This window comes from Callospermophilus lateralis, chromosome 8, assembly GCF_048772815.1.
Source record: "Callospermophilus lateralis isolate mCalLat2 chromosome 8, mCalLat2.hap1, whole genome shotgun sequence".
Taxonomy (NCBI): domain Eukaryota; kingdom Metazoa; phylum Chordata; class Mammalia; order Rodentia; family Sciuridae; genus Callospermophilus; species Callospermophilus lateralis.
Genome location: NC_135312.1, coordinates 423322 through 447716, shown reverse-complemented (window position 1 = coordinate 447716; position 24395 = coordinate 423322). Strand labels below are relative to the sequence as shown.

The 24395-nt window shown below is 53.8% G+C and overlaps 1 protein-coding gene across 6 annotated transcripts in view; it reads right to left on the bottom strand.

The window, feature by feature from the left end:
* Pigg (phosphatidylinositol glycan anchor biosynthesis class G (EMM blood group)) overlaps window positions 1-24395 on the bottom strand; it is a 71263-nt gene that overhangs the window by 16448 nt on the left and 30420 nt on the right. For 2 of the 6 annotated variants that reach the window (XM_076864911.2, XM_076864912.2), the window contains exons 11-13: window positions 21332-21641; window positions 18389-18552; window positions 15017-15412 (exon numbers count right to left, since the gene is read on the bottom strand). In XM_076864911.2, coding sequence (XP_076721026.2) covers window positions 15163-15412; window positions 18389-18552; window positions 21332-21641 — 724 coding nt within the window. In that variant the 3' untranslated portion in view covers window positions 15017-15162. The other 4 variants (XR_013092179.2, XM_076864913.2, XM_076864914.2 and 1 more) reach the window with 3 other exon arrangements.

Genomic DNA, 24395 nt, shown 5'->3' with positions numbered 1-24395 from the left:
CCACAGGTCAGTGTGAAGAGGACACTGAGTCCCACTCCTGTCCATTCACAGGTCTGTGTGAGGAGGACACTGACTCCCACTCCTGTCCATCCACAGGTCTGTGTGAGGAGGACACTGACTCACACTGCTGTCCATCCACAGGTCTGGGTGAGGAGGACACTGACTCCCACTGCTGTCCATAGACAGGTCTGTGTGAGGAGGACACTGACTCCCACTGCTGTCCATCCACTGGTCTGAGTGAGGAGGACACTGATCTCCCACTCCTGTCCATCCACAGGTCTGTGTGAGGAGGACACTGACTCCCACTGTTGTCCATCCACAGGTCTGTGTGAGGAGCACACTGACTCCCACTGCTGTCCATCCACAGGTCTGTGTGAGGAGGACACTGACTCCCACTGCTGTCCATCCACAGGTCTGTGTGAGGAGCACACTGACTCCCACTTCTGTCCATCCACAGGTCTGTATGAGGAGGACACTGACTCCCACTCCTGTCCATCCACAGGTCTGTGTGAAGAGCACACTGACTCGCACTCCTGTCCATCCACAGGTCTGTGTGAGGAGGACACTGACTCCCACTGCTGTCCATCCACAGGTCTGTGTGAGGAGGACACTGACTCCCACTGCTGTCCATCCACAGGTCTGTGTGAGGAGGACACTGACTCCCAATGCTGTCCATCCACAGGTCTGTGTGAGGAGCACACTGACTCCCACTCCTGTCCATCCACAGGTCTGTGTGAGGAGGACACTGACTCCCACTGCTGTCCATCCAGAGGACTATGTGAGGAGCACACTGACTCCCACTCCTGTCCATCCACAGGTCTGTGTGAGGAGGAGACTGACTCCCACTGCTGTCCATCCACAGGTCTGTGTGAGGAGGACACTGACTCCCACTGCTGTCCATCCACAGGTCTGTGTGAGGAGGACACTGACTCCCACTGCTGTCCATCCACAGGTCTGGGTGAGGAGCAAACTGACTCCCACTGCTGTCCATCCACAGGTCTGTGTGAGGAGGACACTGAGTCACACTGCTGTCCATCCAAAGGTCTGTGTGAGGAGGACACTGACTCCCACTGCTGTCCATCCACAGGTCTGTGTGAGGAGGACACTGACTCCCACTGCTGTCCATCCACAGGTCTGGGTGAGGATCACACTGACTCCCACTGCTGTCCATCCACAGGTCTGTGTGAGGAGGACACTGACTCCCACTGCTGTCCATCCACAGGTCTGTGTGAGGAGGACACTGACTCCCACTGCTGTCCTTCCACAGGTCTGTGTGAGGAGGACACTGACTCCCACTTCTGTCCATCCACAGGTCTGTGTGAGGAGGACACTGACTCCCACTGCTGTCCATCCACAGGTCTGTGTGAGGAGGACACTGACTCCCACTGCTGTCCATCCACAGGTCTGGGTGAGGATCACACTGACTCCCACTGCTGTCCATCCACAGGTCTGTGTGAGGAGGACACTGACTCCCACTCCTGTCCATCCACAGGTCTGTGTGACGAGGACACTGACTCCCACTCCTGTCCATCCACAGGTCTGTGTGAGGAGGACACTGACTCCCACTGCTGTCCATCCACAGGTCAGTGTGAGGAAGACACTGACTCCCACTGCTGTCCTTCCACAGGTCTGTGTGAGGAGGACACTGACTCCCACTGCTGTACATCCACAGGTCTTTGTGAGGAGGACACTGACTCCCACTGCTGTCCTTCCACAGGTCTGTGTGAGGAGGACACTGACTCCCACTGCTGTCCTTCCACAGGTCTGTGTGAGGAGGACACTGACTCCCACTGCTGTCCATCCACAGGTCTGTGTGAGGAGGACACTGACTCTCACTGCTGTCCATCCACAGGTCTGTGTGACGAGGACACTGACTCCCACTCCTGTCCATCCACAGGTCTGTGTGAGGAGGACACTGGCTCCCACTGCTGTCCATCCACAGGTCTGTGTGAGGAGGACACTGACTCCAACTCCTGTCCATCCACAGGTCTGTGTGAGGAGGACACTGACTCCCACTCCTGTCCATCCACAGGTCTGTGTGAGGAGGACACTGACTCCCACTGCTGTCCTTCCACAGGTCTGTGTGAGGAGGACACTGACTCCCACTGCTGTCCATCCACAGGTCTGTGTGAGGAGGACACTGACTCCCACTGCTGTCCATCCACAGGTCTGTTTGAGGAGGACACTGACTCCCACTGCTGTCCATCCACAGGTCTGTGTGAGGAGGACACTGACTCCCTCTGCTGTCCATCCACAGGTCTGTGTGAGGAGGACACTGACTCCCACTGCTGTCCATCCACAGGTCTGTGTGAGGAGGACACTGACTCCCACTGCTGTCCATCCACAGGTCTGTTTGAGGAGGACACTGACTCCCACTGCTGTACATCCACAGGTCTTTGTGAGGAGGACACTGACTCCCACTGCTGTTCTTCCACAGGTCTGTGTGAGGAGGACACTGACTCCCACTGCTGTCCTTCCACAGGTCTGTGTGAGGAGGACACTGACTCCCACTCCTGTCCATCCACAGGTCTGTGTGAGGAGGACACTGGCTCCCACTGCTGTCCATCCACAGGTCTGTGTGAGGAGGACACTGACTCCCACTGCTGTACATCCACAGGTCTGTGTGAGGAGGACACTGACTCCCACTGCTGTCCATCCACAGGTCTGTGTGAGGAGGACACTGACTCCCACTCCTGTCCATCCACAGGTCTGTGTGAGGAGGACACTGACTCCCACTGCTGTCCTTCCACAGGTCTGGGTGAGGAGGACACTGACTCCCACTGCTGTCCATCCACAGGTCTGTGTGAGGAGGACACTGACTCCCACTCCTGTCCATCCACAGGTCTGTGTGAGGAGGACACTGACTCCCACTGCTGTCCATCCACAGGTCTGTGTGAGGAGGACACTAACTCCCTCTGCTGTCTTTCCACAGATCTGTGTGAGGAGGACACTGACTCCCACTGCTGTCCATCCACAGGTCTGTGTGAGGAGGACACTGACTCCCACTGCTGTCCTTCCACAGGTCTGTGTGAGGAGGACACTGACTCCCACTTCTGTCCATCCACAGGTCTGTGTGAGGAGGACACTGACTCCCACTGCTGTCCATCCACAGGTCTGTGTGAGGAGGACACTGACTCCCACTGCTGTCCATCCACAGGTCTGGGTGAGGATCACACTGACTCCCACTGCTGTCCATCCACAGGTCTGTGTGAGGAGGACACTGACTCCCACTCCTGTCCATCCACAGGTCTGTGTGACGAGGACACTGACTCCCACTCCTGTCCATCCACAGGTCTGTGTGAGGAGGACACTGACTCCCACTGCTGTCCATCCACAGGTCAGTGTGAGGAAGACACTGACTCCCACTGCTGTCCTTCCACAGGTCTGTGTGAGGAGGACACTGACTCCCACTGCTGTACATCCACAGGTCTTTGTGAGGAGGACACTGACTCCCACTGCTGTCCTTCCACAGGTCTGTGTGAGGAGGACACTGACTCCCACTGCTGTCCTTCCACAGGTCTGTGTGAGGAGGACACTGACTCCCACTGCTGTCCATCCACAGGTCTGTGTGAGGAGGACACTGACTCTCACTGCTGTCCATCCACAGGTCTGTGTGAGGAGGACACTGACTCCCACTCCTGTCCATCCACAGGTCTGTGTGAGGAGGACACTGACTCCCACTGCTGTCCATCCACAGGTCTGTGTGAGGAGGACACTGACTCCCACTGCTGTCCATCCACAGGTCTGTTTGAGGAGGACACTGACTCCCACTGCTGTCCATCCACAGGTCTGTGTGAGGAGGACACTGACTCCCTCTGCTGTCCATCCACAGGTCTGTGTGAGGAGGACACTGACTCCCACTGCTGTCCATCCACAGGTCTGTGTGAGGAGGACACTGACTCCCACTGCTGTCCATCCACAGGTCTGTTTGAGGAGGACACTGACTCCCACTGCTGTACATCCACAGGTCTGTGTGAGGAGGACACTGACTCCCACTGCTGTTCTTCCACAGGTCTGTGTGAGGAGGACACTGACTCCCACTGCTGTCCTTCCACAGGTCTGTGTGAGGAGGACACTGACTCCCACTCCTGTCCATCCACAGGTCTGTGTGAGGAGGACACTGGCTCCCACTGCTGTCCATCCACAGGTCTGTGTGAGGAGGACACTGACTCCCACTGCTGTACATCCACAGGTCTGTGTGAGGAGGACACTGACTCCCACTGCTGTCCATCCACAGGTCTGTGTGAGGAGGACACTGACTCCCACTCCTGTCCATCCACAGGTCTGTGTGAGGAGGACACTGACTCCCACTGCTGTCCTTCCACAGGTCTGGGTGAGGAGGACACTGACTCCCACTGCTGTCCATCCACAGGTCTGTGTGAGGAGGACACTGACTCCCACTCCTGTCCATCCACAGGTCTGTGTGAGGAGGACACTGACTCCCACTGCTGTCCATCCACAGGTCTGTGTGAGGAGGACACTAACTCCCTCTGCTGTCTTTCCACAGATCTGTGTGAGGAGGACACTGACTCCCACTGCTGTCCATCCACAGGTCTGTGTGAGGAGGACACTGACTCCCACTGCTGTCCTTCCACAGGTCTGTGTGAGGAGGACACTGACTCCCACTTCTGTCCATCCACAGGTCTGTGTGAGGAGGACACTGACTCCCACTGCTGTCCATCCACAGGTCTGTGTGAGGAGGACACTGACTCCCACTGCTGTCCATCCACAGGTCTGGGTGAGGATCACACTGACTCCCACTGCTGTCCATCCACAGGTCTGTGTGAGGAGGACACTGACTCCCACTCCTGTCCATCCACAGGTCTGTGTGACGAGGACACTGACTCCCACTCCTGTCCATCCACAGGTCTGTGTGAGGAGGACACTGACTCCCACTGCTGTCCATCCACAGGTCAGTGTGAGGAAGACACTGACTCCCACTGCTGTCCTTCCACAGGTCTGTGTGAGGAGGACACTGACTCCCACTGCTGTACATCCACAGGTCTTTGTGAGGAGGACACTGACTCCCACTGCTGTCCTTCCACAGGTCTGTGTGAGGAGGACACTGACTCCCACTGCTGTCCTTCCACAGGTCTGTGTGAGGAGGACACTGACTCCCACTGCTGTCCATCCACAGGTCTGTGTGAGGAGGACACTGACTCTCACTGCTGTCCATCCACAGGTCTGTGTGAGGAGGACACTGACTCCCACTCCTGTCCATCCACAGGTCTGTGTGAGGAGGACACTGGCTCCCACTGCTGTCCATCCACAGGTCTGTGTGAGGAGGACACTGACTCCCACTCCTGTCCATCCACAGGTCTGTGTGAGGAGGACACTGACTCCCACTCCTGTCCATCCACAGGTCTGTGTGAGGAGGACACTGACTCCCACTGCTGTCCTTCCACAGGTCTGTGTGAGGAGGACACTGACTCCCACTGCTGTCCATCCACAGGTCTGTGTGAGGAGGACACTGACTCCCACTGCTGTCCATCCACAGGTCTGTTTGAGGAGGACACTGACTCCCACTGCTGTCCATCCACAGGTCTGTGTGAGGAGGACACTGACTCCCTCTGCTGTCCATCCACAGGTCTGTGTGAGGAGGACACTGACTCCCACTGCTGTCCATCCACAGGTCTGTGTGAGGAGGACACTGACTCCCACTGCTGTCCATCCACAGGTCTGTTTGAGGAGGACACTGACTCCCACTGCTGTACATCCACAGGTCTTTGTGAGGAGGACACTGACTCCCACTGCTGTTCTTCCACAGGTCTGTGTGAGGAGGACACTGACTCCCACTGCTGTCCTTCCACAGGTCTGTGTGAGGAGGACACTGACTCCCACTCCTGTCCATCCACAGGTCTGTGTGAGGAGGACACTGGCTCCCACTGCTGTCCATCCACAGGTCTGTGTGAGGAGGACACTGACTCCCACTGCTGTACATCCACGGGTCTGTGTGAGGAGGACACTGACTCCCACTGCTGTCCATCCACAGGTCTGTGTGAGGAGGACACTGACTCCCACTCCTGTCCATCCACAGGTCTGTGTGAGGAGGACACTGACTCCCACTGCTGTCCTTCCACAGGTCTGGGTGAGGAGGACACTGACTCCCACTGCTGTCCATCCACAGGTCTGTGTGAGGAGGACACTGACTCCCACTGCTGTCCATCCACAGGTCTGTGTGAGGAGGACACTGACTCCCACTGCTGTCCATCCACAGGTCTGTGTGAGGAGGACACTAACTCCCTCTGCTGTCCATCCACAGATCTGTGTGAGGAGGACACTGACTCCCACTGCTGTCCATCCACAGGTCTGTGTGAGGAGGACACTGACTCCCACTGCTGTCCTTCCACAGGTCTGTGTGAGGAGGACACTGACTCCCACTGCTGTCCATCCACAGGTCTGTGTGAGGAGGACACTGACTCCCAGTGCTGTCCATCCACAGATCTGTGTGAGGAGGACACTGACTCCCACTGCTGTCCATCCACAGGTCTGTGTGAGGAGCACGCTGACTCCCAATTCTGTCCATCCACAGGTCTGTGTGAGGAGGACACTGCCTCCCACTGCTGTCCATCCACAGGTCTGGGTGAGGACCACACTGACTCCCACTGCTGTCCATCCACAGGTCTGTGTGAGGAGGACACTGAGTCCCACTGCTGTCCATCCACAGGTCTGTGTTAGGAGGACACTGATTCCCACTGCTGTCAATCCACACGTCTGTGTGACGAGGACACTGACTCCCACTGCTGTCCATCCACAGGTGTGTGTGAGGAGGACACTGACTCCCACTGCTGTCCTTCCACAGTTCTGTGTGAGGAGGACACTGACTCCCACTGCTGTCCTTCCACAGGTCTGTGTGAGGAGGACACTGACTCCCACTGCTGTCCATCCACAGGTCTGTGTGAGGAGGACACTGACTCCCACTGCTGTCCTTCCACAGGTCTGTGTGAGGAGGACACTGACTCCCACTGCTGTCCATCCACAGGTCTGTGTGAGGAGGACACTGACTCCCACTGCTGTCCATCCACAGGTCTGTGTGAGGAGCACACTGACTCCTCTGCTGTCCATCCACAGGTCTGTGTGAGGAGGACACTGACTCCCACTGCTGTCCATCCACAGGTCTGGGTGAGGATCACACTGACTCCCACTGCTGTCCATCCACAGGTCTGTGTGAGGAGGACACTGACTCCCACTGCTTTCCATCCACAGGTCTGTGTGTGGAGCACACTGACTCCCACTGCTGTCCATCCACAGGTCTGTGTGAGGAGCACACTGACTCCCACTGCTGTCCATCCACAGGACTGTGTGAGGAGGACACTGACTCCCACTTCTGTCCATCCACAGGTCTGGGTGAGGATCACACTGACTCCCACTGCTGTCCATCCACAGGTCTGTGTGAGGAGGACACTGAGTCCCACTGCTGTCCATCCACAGGTCTGTGTTAGGAGGACACTGACTCCCACTTCTGTCCATTCACAGGTCTGTGTGAGGAGGACACTGAGTCCCACTGCTGTCCATCCACAGGTCTGTGTGAGGAAGACACTGACTACCACTGCTGTCCATCCACAGGTCAGTGTGAGGAGGACACTGACTCCCACTCCTGTCCATCCACAGGTCTGTGTGAGGAGGACACTGACTCCCACTGCTGTCCATCCACTGGTCTCTTTTAGGAGGACACTGACTCCCACTGCTGTCCTTCCACAGGTCTGTGTGAGGAGGACACTGACTCCCACTCCTCTCCATCCACAGGTCTGTGTGAGGAGGACACTGGCTCCCACTGCTTTCCATCGACAGTTCTGTGTGAGGAGGACACTGACTCCACTGCTGTCCATCAACAGGTCTGTGTTAGGAGGACACTGACTCCCACTGCTGTCCATCCACACGTCTGTGTGAGGAGGACACTGACTCCCACTGCTGTCCTTCCATAGGTCTGTGAGGAGGACACTGACTCCCACTGCTGTCCTTCCACACGTCTGTGTGAGGAGGACACTGACTCCCACTGCTGTCCATCCACAGGTCTGTGTGAGGAGGACACTGACTCCCACTGCTGTCCTTCCACAGGTCTGTGTGAGGAGGACACTGACTCCCACTGCTGTCCATCCACAGGTCTGTGTGAGGAGGACACTGACTCCCACTGCTGTCCATCCACAGGTCTGTGTGAGGAGCACACTGACTCCCACTGCTGTCCATCCACAGGTCTGTGTAGGAGGACACTGACTCCCACTGCTGTCCATCCACAGGTCTGGGTGAGGAGCACACTGACTCCCACTGCTGTCCATCCACAGGTCTGTGTGAGGAGGACACTGAGTCCCACTGCTTTCCATCCACAGATCTGTGTGAGGAGGGCACTGACTCCCACTGCTGTCCATCCACACGTCTTTGTGACGAGGACACTGACTCCCACTGCTGTCCATCCACAGGTCTGTGTGAGGAGGACACTAAATCCCACTGCTTTCCATCCACAGGTCTGTGTGAAGAGGACACTGACTCCCACTCCTGTCCATCCACAGGTCAGTGTGAGGAGGACACTGACTCCCACTCCTGTCCATCCACAGGTCTGTGTGAGGAGGACACTGACTCCCACTGCTGTCCATCCACAGGTCTGTGTGAGGAGGACACTGACTCCCACTGCTGTCCATCCACAGGTCTGTGTGAGGAGCACACTGACTCCCACTTCTGTCCATCCACAGGTCTGTGTGAGGAGGACACTGACTCCCACTGCTGTCCATCCACAGGTCTGGGTGAGGAGCACACTGACTCCCACTGCTGTCCATCCACAGGTTTGTGTGAGGAGGACACTGACTCCCACTGCTGTCCATCCACAGGTCTGTGTGAGGAGGACACTGACTCCCACTCCTGTCCATCCACAGGTCTGTGTGACGAGGACACTGACTCCCACTGCTGTCCATCCACAGGTCTGTGTGAGGATCACACTGAATCCCACTGCTGTCCATCCACAGGTCTGTGTGAGGAGGACACTGACTCCCACTCCTGTCCATCCACAGGTCTGTGTGACGAGGACACTGACTCCCACTGCTGTCCATCCACAGGTCTGGGTGAGGAGGACACTGACTCCCACTCCTGTCCATCCACAGGTCTGGGTGAGGATCACACTGACTCCCACTGCTGTCCATCCACAGGTCTGTGTGAGGAGGACACTGAGTCCCACTGCTGTCCATCCACAGGTCTGTGTGAGGAGGACACTGACTCCCACTCCTGTCCATCCACAGGTCTGTGTGAGGAGGACACTAAATCCCACTGCTTTCCATCCACAGGTCTGTGTGAGGAGGACACTGACTCCCACTCCTGTCCATCCACAGCTCAGTGTGAGGAGGACACTGACTCCCACTCCTGTACATCCACATGTCTGTGTGAGGAGGACACTGACTCCCACTGCTGTCCATCCACAGGTCTGTGTGAGGAGGACACTGACTCCCACTGCTGTCCATCCACAGGTCTGTGTGAGGAGCACACTGACTCCCACTGCTGTCCATCCACAGGTCTGTGTGAGGAGGACACTGATTCCCACTGCTGTCCATCCACAGGTCTGTGTGAGGAGGACACTGACTCCCAGTGCTGTCCATCCACAGATCTGTGTGAGGAGGACACTGACTCCCACTGCTGTACATCCACAGGTCTGTGTGAGGAGGACACTGACTCCCACTGCTGTCCTTCCACAGGTCTGTGTGAGGAGGACACTGACTCCCACTGCTGTCCATCCACAGGTCTGTGTGAGGAGGACACTGACTCCCACTGCTGTCCATCCACAGGTCTGTGTGAGGAGCACACTGACTCCCACTGCTGTCCATCCACAGGTCTGTGTAGGAGGACACTGACTCCCACTGCTGTCCATCCACAGGTCTGGGTGAGGAGCACACTGACTCCCACTGCTGTCCATCCACAGGTCTGTGTGAGGAGGACACTGAGTCCCACTGCTTTCCATCCACAGATCTGTGTGAGGAGGGCACTGACTCCCACTGCTGTCCATCCACACGTCTTTGTGACGAGGACACTGACTCCCACTGCTGTCCATCCACAGGTCTGTGTGAGGAGGACACTAAATCCCACTGCTTTCCATCCACAGGTCTGTGTGAAGAGGACACTGACTCCCACTCCTGTCCATCCACAGGTCAGTGTGAGGAGGACACTGACTCCCACTCCTGTCCATCCACAGGTCTGTGTGAGGAGGACACTGACTCCCACTGCTGTCCATCCACAGGTCTGTGTGAGGAGGACACTGACTCCCACTGCTGTCCATCCACAGGTCTGTGTGAGGAGCACACTGACTCCCACTTCTGTCCATCCACAGGTCTGTGTGAGGAGGACACTGACTCCCACTGCTGTCCATCCACAGGTCTGGGTGAGGAGCACACTGACTCCCACTGCTGTCCATCCACAGGTCTGTGTGAGGAGGACACTGACTCCCACTGCTGTCCATCCACAGGTCTGTGTGAGGAGGACACTGACTCCCACTCCTGTCCATCCACAGGTCTGTGTGACGAGGACACTGACTCCCACTGCTGTCCATCCACAGGTCTGGGTGAGGATCACACTGAATCCCACTGCTGTCCATCCACAGGTCTGTGTGAGGAGGACACTGACTCCCACTCCTGTCCATCCACAGGTCTGTGTGAGGAGGACACTGACTCCCACTGCTGTCCATCCACAGGTCTGGGTGAGGAGGACACTGACTCCCACTCCTGTCCATCCACAGGTCTGGGTGAGGATCACACTGACTCCCACTGCTGTCCATCCACAGGTCTGTGTGAGGAGGACACTGAGTCCCACTGCTGTCCATCCACAGGTCTGTGTGAGGAGGACACTGACTCCCACTCCTGTCCATCCACAGGTCTGTGTGAGGAGGACACTAAATCCCACTGCTTTCCATCCACAGGTCTGTGTGAGGAGGACACTGACTCCCACTCCTGTCCATCCACAGTCAGTGTGAGGAGGACACTGACTCCCACTCCTGTACATCCACATGTCTGTGTGAGGAGGACACTGACTCCCACTGCTGTCCATCCACAGGTCTGTGTGAGGAGGACACTGACTCCCACTGCTGTCCATCCACAGGTCTGTGTGAGGAGCACACTGACTCCCACTGCTGTCCATCCACAGGTCTGTGTGAGGAGGACACTGACTCCCACTGCTGTCCATCCACAGGTCTGTGTGAGGAGGACACTGACTCCCAGTGCTGTCCATCCACAGATCTGTGTGAGGAGGACACTGACTCCCACTGCTGTACATCCACAGGTCTGTGTGAGGAGGACACTGACTCCCACTGCTGTACATCCACAGGTCTGTGTGAGGAGGACACTGACTCCCACTGCTGTCCATCCACAGGTCTGTGTGAGGAGGACACTAACTCCCACTCCTGTCTTCCACAGGTCTGTGTGAGGAGGATACTGACTCCCACTGCTGTCCATCCACAGGTCTCTGTGAGGAGGACACTGACTCCCACTGCTGTCCATCCACAGGTCAGTGTGAGGAGGACACTGACTCCCACTCCTGTCCATCCACAGGTCTGTGTGAGGAGCACAATGCCTCCCACTGCTGTCCATCCACAGGTCTGTGTTAGGAGGACACAGACTCCCACTGCTGTCCATCCACAGGTCTGTGTGAGGAGGACACTGACTCCCACTGCTGTCCATCCACAGGTCTGTGTGAGGAGCACACTGACTCCCACTTCTGTCCATCCACAGGTCTGTGTGAGGAGGACACTGACTCCCACTGCTGTCCATCCACAGGTCTGGGTGAGGAGCACACTGACTCCCACTGCTGTCCATCCACAGATCTGTGTGAGGAGGACACTGAGTTCCACTGCTTTCCATCCACAGGTCTGTGTGAGGAGGACACTGACTCCCACTGCTGTCCATCCACAGGTCTGTGTGAGGAGGACACTGACTCCCACTCCTGTCCATCCACAGGTCTGTGTGACGAGGACACTGACTCCCACTGCTGTCCATCCACAGGTCTGTGTGAGGAGGACACTGACTCCCACTGCTGTCCTTCCACAGTTCTGTGTGAGGAGGACACTGACTCCCATTGCTGTCCTTCCACAGGTCTGTGTGAGGAGGACACTGACTCCCACTGCTGTCCATCCACAGGTCTGGGTGAGGATCACACTGACTCCCACTGCTGTCCATCCACAGGTCTGGGTGAGGATCACACTGACTCCCACTGCTGTCCATCCACAGGTCTGTGTGAGGAGGACACTGAGTCCCACTGCTGTCCATCCACAGGTCTGTGTGAGGAGGACACTGACTCCCACTCCTGTCCATCCACAGGTCTGTGTGAGGAGGACACTAAATCCCACTGCTTTCCATCCACAGGTCTGTGTGAGGAGGACACTGACTCCCACTCCTGTCCATCCACAGGTCAGTGTGAGGAGGACACTGACTCCCACTCCTGTCCAACCACAGGTCTGTGTGAGGAGGACACTGACTCCCACTGCTGTCCTTCCACAGGTCTGTGTGAGGAGGACACTGACTCCCACTGCTGTCCATCCACAGGTCTCGGTGAGGATCACACTGACTCCCACTGCTGTACATCCACAGTTCTGTGTGAGGAGGACACTGACTCCCACTGCTGTCCATCCACAGGTCAGGGTGAGGAGCACACTGACTCCCACTGCTGTCCATCCACAGGTCTGTGTGAGGAGGACACTGACTCCCACTGCTGTCCACCCACAGGTCTGTGTGAGGAGGACACTGACTCCCACTGCTGTCCATCCACAGTTCTGTGTGAGGAGGACACTGACTCCCACTGCTGTCCATCCACAGGTCTGTGTGAGGAGGACACTGAGTTCCACTGCTTTCCATCCACAGGTCTGTGTGAGGAGGACACTGACTCCCACTGCTGTCCATCCACAGGTCTGTGTGAGGAGGACACTGACTCCCACTCCTGTCCATCCACAGGTCTGTGTGACGAGGACACTGACTCCCACTCCTGTCCATCCACAGGTCTGTGTGAGGAGGACACTGACTCCCACTGCTGTCCATCCACAGGTCTGTGTGAGGAAGACACTGACTCCCACTGCTGTCCATCCACAGGTCTGTGTGAGGAGGACACTGACTCCCACTGCTGTACATCCACAGGTCTTTGTGAGGAGGACACTGACTCCCACTGCTGTCCTTCCACAGGTCTGTGTGAGGAGGACACTGACTCCCACTGCTGTCCTTCCACAGGTCTGTGTGAGGAGGACACTGACTCCCACTGCTGTCCATCCACAGGTCTGTGTGAGGAGGACACTGACTCCCACTGCTGTCCATCCACAGGTCTGTGTGAGGAGGACACTGACTCCCACTCCTGTCCATCCACAGGTCTGTGTGAGGAGGACACTGACTCCCACTCCTGTCCATCCACAGGTCTGTGTGAGGAGGACACTGACTCCCACTCCTGTCCATCCACAGGTCTGTGTGAGGAGGACACTGACTCCCACTGCTGTCCATCCACAGGTCTGTGTGAGGAGGACACTGACTCCCACTCCTGTCCATCCACAGGTCTGTGTGAGGAGGACACTGGCTCCCACTCCTGTCCATCCACAGGTCTGTGTGAGGAGGACATTGGCTCCCACTGCTGTCCATCCACAGGTCTGTGTGAGGAGGACACTGACTCCCACTCCTGTCCATCCACAGGTCTGTGTGAGGAGGACACTGACTCCCACTGCTGTCCATCCACAGGTCTGTGTGACGAGGACACTGACTCCCACTGCTGTCCATCCACAGGTCTGTGTGAGGAGGACACTGACTCCTACTCTTGTCCATCCACAGGTCTGTGTGAGGAGGACACTGACTCCCACTGCTGTCCATCCACAGGTCTGTGTGAGGAGGACACTGACTCCCACTGCTGTCCATCCACAGGTCTGTGTGAGGAGGACACTGTGAGGAGGACACTGACTCCCACTGCTGTCCATCCACAGGTGTGTGTGAGGGGGACACTGACTCACACTCCTGTCCATCAAGAGGTCTGTGTGAGGAGGACATTGAGGCTCTCATTCCTCTCTAACCTTAGGTCTGTGTAGCTGTCTTGCTTCTTACTCTGTAAGCACCTCTCAAGAGGAATACAGTATCTTCAACTGAATCAGATATAAGACAGATTTTTCAAACTTTAAAATGTTATTCTTACTAATATTGTGTGGATGTGACGTACCTCCCATTATCTCATGTGAGAGACAACAGCGAGGTTTATGAAGTGATTGGATTTGGAGAGCTGACCGAAAGAGTGAATTACTACTCTGGTGGGATTGATTGGTGACTGAAGGCAGCTATGGTTCGTTCGGCTGGAGGTGGGCATGCATATGGCTTTGGGGTTATGTGTGTATCTGGTGAGTGGTGTATCCGGTGTATCTTGTATCTCTGCTTACTGGTTATGTGAGCTGCCTCCTGCTTGATTCTGTTGTCTATGGAATGAGACCTCTTAAACTTTCTTCATCCTCTTTTGTTCTGGTTGGGTGCTTAGTTACTGCAGCAAAAAAGCTGACTGAAACACTTGCTAATTTAAAAAATTTTTTTTTGGACAATATAATTATTTTTTTTGAAAATGTTATATTTGATTTCTTTTAGAATGCTTCAGATATTTAACAAGCAGGTCTACTTTTCTCTAATTAGGAAAGATGTAACTCATAATGAAACTGCCTTGTGGGTATATGTACAAAAACCTCAGAAAAAAAATCCTTATGTTAACAAAAATAGATTATTTTTAAAAGAGCATTTTCTGTGAAGAGTGTTCATTTAAATGCTATGAGCAGTGATGGAGTCCTCCCACATAAGTCAGTGCCCCTGGGTGTCCATGGGTTTTGAGTGTTCAGGGGGCTGGGTGCCATAATAGGGCTCCTGGAGCAGGTAACCCCCTGCCCACGGGCTCCAGGCACTCTGAGGACACTCCAGGATCTTTGTTCATCAGTTTAAACACACATCATAACATGCATAACATCAAAGGAACTTAAAAGTGCACAAGTTTCTGGAATGATTGTCAATAGGAAAACCACAATACACACTGAAGTATTTTAAAGTCACCTTTTATTAAAGTACTTACTCCTTAATCTAATTTCAAGTACAGCTGAAGCTGGTTAGCAACTTCATAAGTTCACATCTTTTTTTTTTAGATGGAACTTGCATCTAATAGATTCTTCAGTACTCAAACCCACAAGGCAGACAGCAGACTTTAAGAGCCGCCCATTTCCAGTGTCCACCTCTGTATTGGCCCTGCACGGCTGTTCTGATCTGCAGCTGTGAAGAGCGCACAGAGGGCGGCTGTGATGAGCAGATGCATACCCTCATAGAGGAGCTTTGGAGAAAACACACTCCATATGAATAAGTGGTAGCGCAGGGACGTCACTAGGATGAGATACGTGGCAACTGGCACGGAACAGATTAGTGCGTAGCAGAAGCAAGCACGGCTCAGTGCAGGACCACTGTCAACAAGAGAAGTGGGTTAGCTCCTGTCCCCAACTCAGGACCAGACATGAAGAAGACTCTTCTCCTGTACTGGAGAGCACTGTGCACCTCCCTGTGCTCACCCATTTCCAGAACCTGTGCTGATTTCCTGCAGGTGTACCAGAGAAGATGTACCCACTGAGAGCAGGGTGCATCACTAACTATGAACTCTAGAGGGAAGAAGGCACGTCAGCGTTGTGTCTCCAGTTCTTGGAGAGGACAAGCTTGACTGCTTGCAGACCTTCCGTGCCACTCAGGACTTGCCCCCAAGGAAACTGGACCTGTTGTTTGGGTGGGCTGCAACTCTGACCCCCTTCAGAGCCACTAACACAACCCAGTGGTCCGTAGCCTTCGCATTATGGTCAGTTTATGTCCCCTCTTTGCTCCCCCACAACTGTGGCACTGGGGTGCCCTGCTGGTCCCAACAGGAGCTGCCTCGTTACATCCTAGGCAACGGCACTAACACCTCTAAAAGGTGCACACTCTGCACAAGCTTCATGGTATGTGGGCTCTGGCTGGCCCCCAGGGGAGTGTACAGGACCCACCACAGCTTCCTTCCTACCCAAGGGCTCATGTAAGGTGAGCTGCCACACAGCCCTACTCTGCCTCGTCCTCCAGCTGACAGTCCAAAACACCATCCCTTCAGAAGCCACACCTCAGTCCCTGAATGGTAACACATTTCTTACTACTCTCTTATCGCCTGGCACGGGATACCTGTGCTGCAGGGAGCACGTGGACGCAGCTTTGACCTATTGGAAGTATTGCTCTGTGCGCCATTTAGATCTGCTCACAGCTTTCTTACTTCACTGGGACAAAAGGGAGGCGGATTCAGCTTGATGTTTTAAGCTTTTGAACATAAAGGAAGAAACCAGTTCTAAAGTGCAAGATAATTCCTTCATTAGAGAAGCCATCAAATCGATTAAAACTCTTTTTGGAAGATGCTGTCTCTTCTCCAAAACACAGATGTGCCTGCTGTGCATGTCGGTCATCAGCTCCAAGGCGCCAAGACTGTTGCTCTTTACAGAAGGCCTGCCAGGCAGACGGAGAATGAGCCGCATCCTTTGCACCTGTGCAGTTGGGTTCCACCCAAAGTGTGCTCAGCCATGTGCCAGTCCCTGCAGACAGAGGTGGACAGACCCCACAACTCCTGGCCCTCTTGGCGTTTACTGCCAAGGAAGGGGCTTCTGTTTCTCTAAGTCCAGTGCCCACACAGCATCCTAGACAGCTGCAGAGAGGCAATTTCCAGATTTATGAGCAGGAGCTCTGCCCCAGAGCTCAGTTTTGGCCCTGATCGTGGGTTGGGTGAGCTCACTGTGGGGTCTGTCCACACACTGCCCTGAGTGCAGCTGACTGTTTTAGGTGTCCCTTATCTGCAGAAAGCTAGGGTCTGGCTGGAGATGAAGTTCTCACCCTCAAAGGGCTGTGGGTCAGCTGGCTGGAAGGCACTTGGCTCTCACCTGCACCCTAATGTGCACCTAGAGCTTGGGGTGGGAAGCTCTCTCCAGGGCTGAGGCCATCTCATGGCTCTCTAGTGGATGACACTAATGCCCACCTTTGCCCTGATGGAAACAGGCTGAGTATGAACACAACTCCAGACCTGCAGGATACCTCCATGGAGATGCTGAGAGGTGGCTAGATGCTTGGGCTGGAGCCTCGGGGCAGTCTGAGCCATGCATAACCTGGGGATCTCAGAGTGGTTCTGGGGTTGAGGAAGGACGAGAACCTGGGGTGGAACGAATGCAAACCCACAAAGGTGGCCACATAGCAAAGCCAGAGGACAGAGCAGACCCACAGACACTGCTGGCAGAGCTAGGGATGTGGAGTTTGTAGGGTCACTGGGTGGTCAGTGGAGCCTGAGAATCTCCTGAGGGTCAGCCCATAGTCAACAGTACAGCAGTCGCAGCCAGAGCTGCTCTTCCAATCATGGCTGATGTGGAAGCCCCACCAGAAAGACTGGCAGGGTACATGAGTGTCCCAGCTCCTAGGGTTGGGGCCACTGGTCAAAGTGGTATGCCTGTGAGGCTTTGGCTGACCTGGTGTGTCCACCAGAGTGTGTGGGAGGCAAGTGCATGCTGCTGGCTATATGGCTTAGTGAGTGGACAAGCACCTGGGACCAGGGTTGCAGATGGAGCAAGTTGTGCGTCTGCAGAGCAGGGACGGGGGCACTTCCCAGTGATGCCACACTCCCTCTCCTGCCCCAAGCAACCTCTGTTCTACGGATGGGGAAACCAGGCACAGCCGAGTCTAACAGCTTTATGGGCGGCCCTCTGGCTACCCTGGGGGGACTCACAAACAAGTTGCCCACACTCTGCTGTGGCTGACTCCATCAGGCGGGCTACCCAGCACTGAGGCTGCCTGGTGAATAAGCTGGCGAAGGCCAGATCCATGGAGCCTCCTTTCAGGGAGGAACTGAGCACAAATCCACAGGTAAGGAGGAAACAGCAAATCCTAAGGAGGTAGGGCTGCAGCCGAGAGAACAGGCAGGGAAGGGTGAGGGCATGCTGTGCAGGTGGGAGGCACATGTGTGCAAATCCCCCAGGAGGGCCTTGCTGGTATGCGATGGTCTCTGAACTCTCCCAGCTTGGCTTCAGCCTCTTGTATGGGCAGCAGCCCCTTCTGGGGCCTCTCCCTTGTGGCAGGGCTTTTGGAAGCCAAGAGCCAGCGTCTTTTGTCTTCTTGCCCCCAAGGGGAAGAACTAGCTTCCCTCCCAATACCAACAAGCAAGAGAAATTTCCACTGTGTGGTTTGAACTGGGAGACCTGAACTTGGCCCGCAGAGCCTCAGACCCACCCAGGCCTCTGAGCTACAAACTGTGCTTATTTAAGGAAAAGAAAATCTGTGAAAAGATGGTCTAACCCTTGGGGTTTTGATGCCCTTATTCAGAATAAGTTTCACTTTTAAGAACAGGCAACCTGCCATTAGATTTATGCTAGAAGACAGAGAAAGCACCTCACCTGCTTGCTTCTGAGCTCAGGAAGTGTGCCAAGTGGCTGGCCCATAGCACAGGCCCCACATATGTCCCAAACACTGTCAGGAATGTGGCTGGAATTTCCATATAGGTATCTAAGCCCACGAAGCCTGCTGAGATGTCAATGGTGGCAATGTTGTTGGAGTTTCCCTGGAACACAGGAGAACAGGGTTGACACTGGTTTAGCAATACAGACAAAAACCACCACTATGTTAACGTGAAACACACATACATACAGCTCAGATGAGCACACCAATGCAGACACACAGTCAGAAGAGCCAGAGGCTCTGGTGAGTGCCAACTGCCTGCCATTTCTTCAGGTCACTAGGCTGGCTATGGGTGACCTGTCCATCTGCCTGCCACATGATATAGGCCCAGGAGGAAGGAGTGGAGTACTAGGTCTTGTGCCACTGGCACAGGCCAGTCTGCTGGCTATTGAAGCATATCCACACCTCTGGCAGACCCAGAGGCTGACCTTGATACACGTGTGTTTGTCCTACAAGGGCCTTCCAAGGTGATGCATGTGGCCCTGTGAGGCACAGCTGCCCAGCTTGTCTGAGGGGACACTGGGCTGGAGGTAAAGTGCTGTCTATACAGTGGGTCCTGATGGATACTGCTGAATCATGTGGCAGAGTGGGCCAACTGCTTTGGGAGGGAACATTCTGCTCCTGAGGGTGGCTTTTCTGACTGCTGCCCACATTCTGGCTGGTTGTAGCCCCGCCCTGGTGGGTCATAAGATATGAGACATGGGGGACAATGCCACATAGCTCATCCTGCTATGGGATTTTGGATCAAAACGTGGATCTGCCAAGATTCTGCTACTTTCCTGTTAGTCTGCTGGCAGTGATGATCCTCCATCTCTGTGTCACGAGGACCCTCTTCAGACGCTGAGGAAACATATGGTCTGTGGCACACTTGCGTCCACAAGGCGCAGCCAAGGCCTCTCTTTGAACTGCCTACTTGAGCCCTGACTGGGTGTCCCTAGCCCACTCCCTCATCCTTTGGCAGGTGTGGTTCCAGGAACACCTGTGGCAGAGGTATGCACTGCTCACTCCCTGCTCACCTGTGTGAGGCCATACCTGTTGCAGACGCCACTGTACATCTTCCCCTGAAACTCACTCTGCTCACAGTGAGCTGTTCCCTAACTCCTGGTGGGGGCAGTGGGGAAGGGCTTCCATGGGAAAGAAGCACAAAGGAGGATGAGGGGCAGGAGGCCTGGTTGGACAGGAGCAGGTATGGCTCTGGGAGACTGATGCTAGCCCCAAAACAGCATCAGTCTGCAGAGAGGGCTGACCTCGTGGTTCAGCAGCTAGGCTGCACGTGCTGAAGCTCTACTTGTATGAACTCATAACTCTCAACCATGCTGATGCGATGCACAGGGAGGAAACTGAGACAGAGACCAGGACCCGGCACAAGTGGACACCCATGTTCCCATCCTCATGCTGTGGAGCAAACGCAGGGCTCAGAGAAAGATGCAGGAGAAGCAAAGCTTCTGACTCTTCTCCCAGGAAACCTGACAGTGAAGGGAAAGAAGCTCAACCTGAAGGTCAGGGAGGGAAGGGAGGGGCAGAGAACAGAAGGACAAGAAGACAGCAGGAGGGTAGCTAGGGACTCCTCTGGCTGTCAGTGTGAGGCCTGGAGCCCAGCACAGGGGGGTACTTGGTGCAGAAACACTAGTGGTGTGGCCTGCAGAGCTCAGAGGGCACTGCTTGCTGCCCCATGCTGCCTACTGCCACACTGTGGAAGCTGGGCCAAACCTGGAGCAAAGTGTGTTCCAAAAGCTGTCTCTTCGACCAGCATCAAAAATGTTCCGTACCAGAGCCAGGCACAACTAAGCTCCTGGCTGCACTACAACCTGGGATAAGGGCACTTATCAGCTTATAGATAAGGAAACTAAGGTGAAGCAGGTGCTTGCCAGAGGTTACTGGGTGGGAAGTCCTGGATATTAGCATCTGTGCCTGCGGCTGTCTGCATTCTATTAAGGACCCCTATGCTGGCATCCAGGGGCCCCTGCCTTCCACAGGAGCAGAGTCTACAGTGGGGAAGCTTAGCTGGCATATGGAGTGAGTGACCAGGGGCTGAGATAGTTGGGAGGCCAGGGAACTCTACAGCATGATGGTCTCCATCTGGTCATGCTACACAAGGACTTAAGAGATTTCTCTAATTTCACTTACCACCCTTGGGCTTTGAGGTCAAACAGAGACAAGCCATTTAGCTGTGGGCTGCTCCACAGGTAATGCTGGGAGCTCAGGAAACCAAGAGCAGAGGAGGCTGGGGAAGAGGCTGACCTGTTGAGACACACAGCCAGACAAGCCTCTGGGAGCCTCTGGGTCTGTTTGACATAGGAAGGCTGATGGAGGAGACAGAGAGATGTCCCGTAGCTGATCAGTCAGGGAGCTGAGTTGGGAGGGGATCAGAGGAGAGGTGGCACCTGCTCTGCGGATCCCAGGAGGCTGGTAGAACTGGATCCCTCCTAGGCTTGCCCCCTGTCCAGGAGTTGTCCTACCCCTGCATACCCAAAGTGGGCTTGGCCTGCTGCTGATGGGTCTTTGAACACTGGAGAGATGCCCTGACCATCCTTCAGGCCCAGGGTGGACAGCTCCAATACCAAGGGTAAAGGGATGAGGAAGCACAGTGACTAACTGTTGAAGCTAGTGAAGGGCAGACCCCACTCCTAAACTGTCGGTACTAGGTGACCCCCTGACCCTGCAAAGCAGCAATCTTGTCTTACACCCATTCATCCACACCTTGGAGCTGTACTCTACTTTTAAAGTATCACATGAAATTGAAGCATAATTCATCATGCATACTGACAATTCTTCCACTGAACAAATATTACTCTACAACTTGTAGAATTTTCTCAAAGAAAACTATAAGATTAAATGACGTTGAAAGTTAATAGTCTTCTACCCAGATAACAACAACCTACCTGAAAATAGAAGAATGCTTGACCGAACCAATAATGCATTACAGTAATCTCAGCTGCATCGTGTCTCAGAGGCTTCCAGATGAATTTAGTCATTACAGTCTGAATCAAGAGACTAAAGGCTAATACCGGAAGATTATGTGGTCTCAAGAGCAATGCTGCCAGAAGAACTAATCCACTATATATCTCCCACAAACCTACAGTCTTGATTTTGAAGTCTGCAGCAATGACTTGGGATTTAAGCAAGTCTTTGGTGCCCGTGAACAGAATGCCAAGGACAAAGACATAAACAAAACGAGCTTCAATAATACCCCTAAAAAAAGAGCAAAACAAGTTAATTCATTCATACCAGCTAGAAAAATTCAAATACATATTTTCTCATGAAAAACACATATAACTGGGGAGTGCCTGAATGTGCCCAGCCAGCTAAGGGGGCTATGACACCCTTGTGGAAGGGGTGTCACCTCCACCATCTTCCTGCAAGGGGCAGCCTAATGTGTGCCTTCCTTATGGAGTTGGTGAAGTCTTGCTCATGTGGTCCAAGGATCACCTGGTTGCAAGACCACAGCCGCACCCCTGCAGCATACCAGAAAAGCCACCTACCTGCTTTGCATCATTAACTGAAATCCTCTGTGCTAGCCCAGCTGTCAGGAATGTCTACAAGTTCACAGATGCTAAGTGTGCGACTGAGCGTGTCACTGTAGGGCAAATCTAAACGAGGATCTGCACAATTATATGTACACATGTGGAAAATGTACCATGGTCCAAGCCACTCAGTCCTGTCTCTGCTGCTTACTAGCTCTGTTTTTGACTTCGACATTCAGCTCTGCCATTTGTGGAAAGAACAGAGCAGCATCAACAACTCACATGCCTGTCCTAGCAATTAGCAACAGAGAGCATATAAAGTGTTTGGCAGATAGTAAACACTTGATACATACTAAGTGCTATGATGAACAAAGTACTTGAGAGCTTCATTTAAATCTATAAAGGATATAATTATGATACCATACTTGAGAACTTCATCTTATGAAACATATATTACTTTTTTTTGGAGGAACTGGGGATGGAATCTAGGGATGCTTTACCACTGAGCTCTACCCTAGCCCTTTTTTATTTTGAGTTGGGGTCTCATTAAGTTGCCCAGGCTGGTCTTAGACTCGTGACTCTTGTGCCTCAGCCTCCTGAATTTCTGGGAGTAAGCGCACATGCCACCTTGCCACATATATTCCTAAAACATATATATTTTATATAAACTAAAAAAGCTGATCATTTAAAATAATACCAACTAAGTAAATTTTAAGTGAATACCAACATAATATCAGTTTTGAAAAATGAGTTCCTATATTAGGTTTTCTTAGAAATGTTTATGCCTTAAAAAATATTCATCTTTTAATTTGATTGGTTTAATCCAAACAGTGTGGGCACTGCGTGCCATGTGCCTGTTACATGGCCCTGGTTGGACAGCTGAGTTTAGGTGTCCTGCTATGCCCAGGCCAAGACGAAAGTGAGAACAGTCCAGGTGGGTTCTGAGGTCAGAACCACTGAAGAAGTTCCAAAGAGAAAGAGGGACTAAAAGAGGGCCTTCCTGAGGACAAGATGACAGAGCTGCTGGTGGTGAACAGGAGGGAGGTGTCACTGGACATCTCCCATGGACCCGCCTTGCTCTGGTAATCAGTGCTTCTGGCACCCCCAGGACTACCCTGCTTGACCTCACACTCCAGCCAAGCCTGGCTTCTGAGTGGAGAAGAGAGTGAGGTACCAAAAGCAAGGGATCTTAAAATACTGGATGAATCTAGAACCACAGCAGATCCAGAACCAGGTGGATCTGTAACCAGGAAGTATTCAGAAGCAGGACAGATGGGCAGAGAGATGGACGCATTTTATAGGAAGCACACTGAAATAAAAGGCACACTGGCAGGCTGGGGTTGTGGCTCAGTGGTAGAGCGCTTGCCTGGCATGTGTGAGGTACTGGGTTCAATCCTCAGCACCACGTAAAAATAAAGAATAAAATAAAGGTATTGTGTCTGTTTACAACTAAAAAATAAAGAAAAGAAAGAAAGAAAAGGCACACTGGCTATGTTCTGGACACCAGCAAAGGACATGATGCAGATAGCAGGAAAGACAAGGCAAGGTGGTTGAAGTCTTGAAGTGAGAGATGCTGACATCAGGCACATAAACCTGGGAAGAAACGAGGAACTCATTCACATACTGCACTGTGTGACAGTGTTCTGCCTGGAAGTCTGCCAGGTCTCCGACTGGGAAGCCAACAGCTTTTGAGGTGTCTCCATGGATTGCTCTGGCACTGACCTCCCCAGCCTCTGGGGCAGGAAGCCCTACCATGCTGCTGCCCCCTGCCAGCAGGCACTGCCTCAACACCATTTCTGTCAGCACGTGCTTCTGGAATGCCTCCGAACCCCACAACCACCTGCATAGCCCCGCCACGACCCCTGCTCAGAGCTGGACCTTTTGCTTAATTAGAGAACCAATACTTGTGAATTCTAGACACACATAAGTTTTAATAATACGTAAAAAGGAAGATTACAATCCACCTATGACCTCAGGTTCTAAATATAATTACCAATATTTTATTTCAGTCTTTTATATAAATATGAAAAGTGAAACACACTTGTTGGGGTCATATGACAGTGATACAGACTGCTGGTCCACAGTGTCCTGCCTGAGAGCTTCCATAGAACTGTGAGGGTCACCATTCTCATCAGACAGCTGCCTTGTCCTGACTCTCGCAACTGTAAGGGATGCCTCAGGGAGCATGCCTGCCTCTCCATCCCTCCTGCCCTCTGCCTTACCTCAAGAGCTGCTTAAGAAGAAAGACAGCCTGTCAAAGGGGTAGCTATGGTTGCCACCCCTCAGGAGTAGGCAGAGCCTGTACCACCATACCCCCAAGCAGAAGAGTGGCCACCAGCAGGTAGAAACAGTGGTGACTGAGTGCTCCTGATAGGCGTAGCACGAGCTCCTGGCCCTCTGGGAGCACACTGTAAACTACGAGGGTCTCTGCTTCCTTTCCCACCTGCTGGGGAGCAGCACTCACTGTCACCCTCTCATCTCT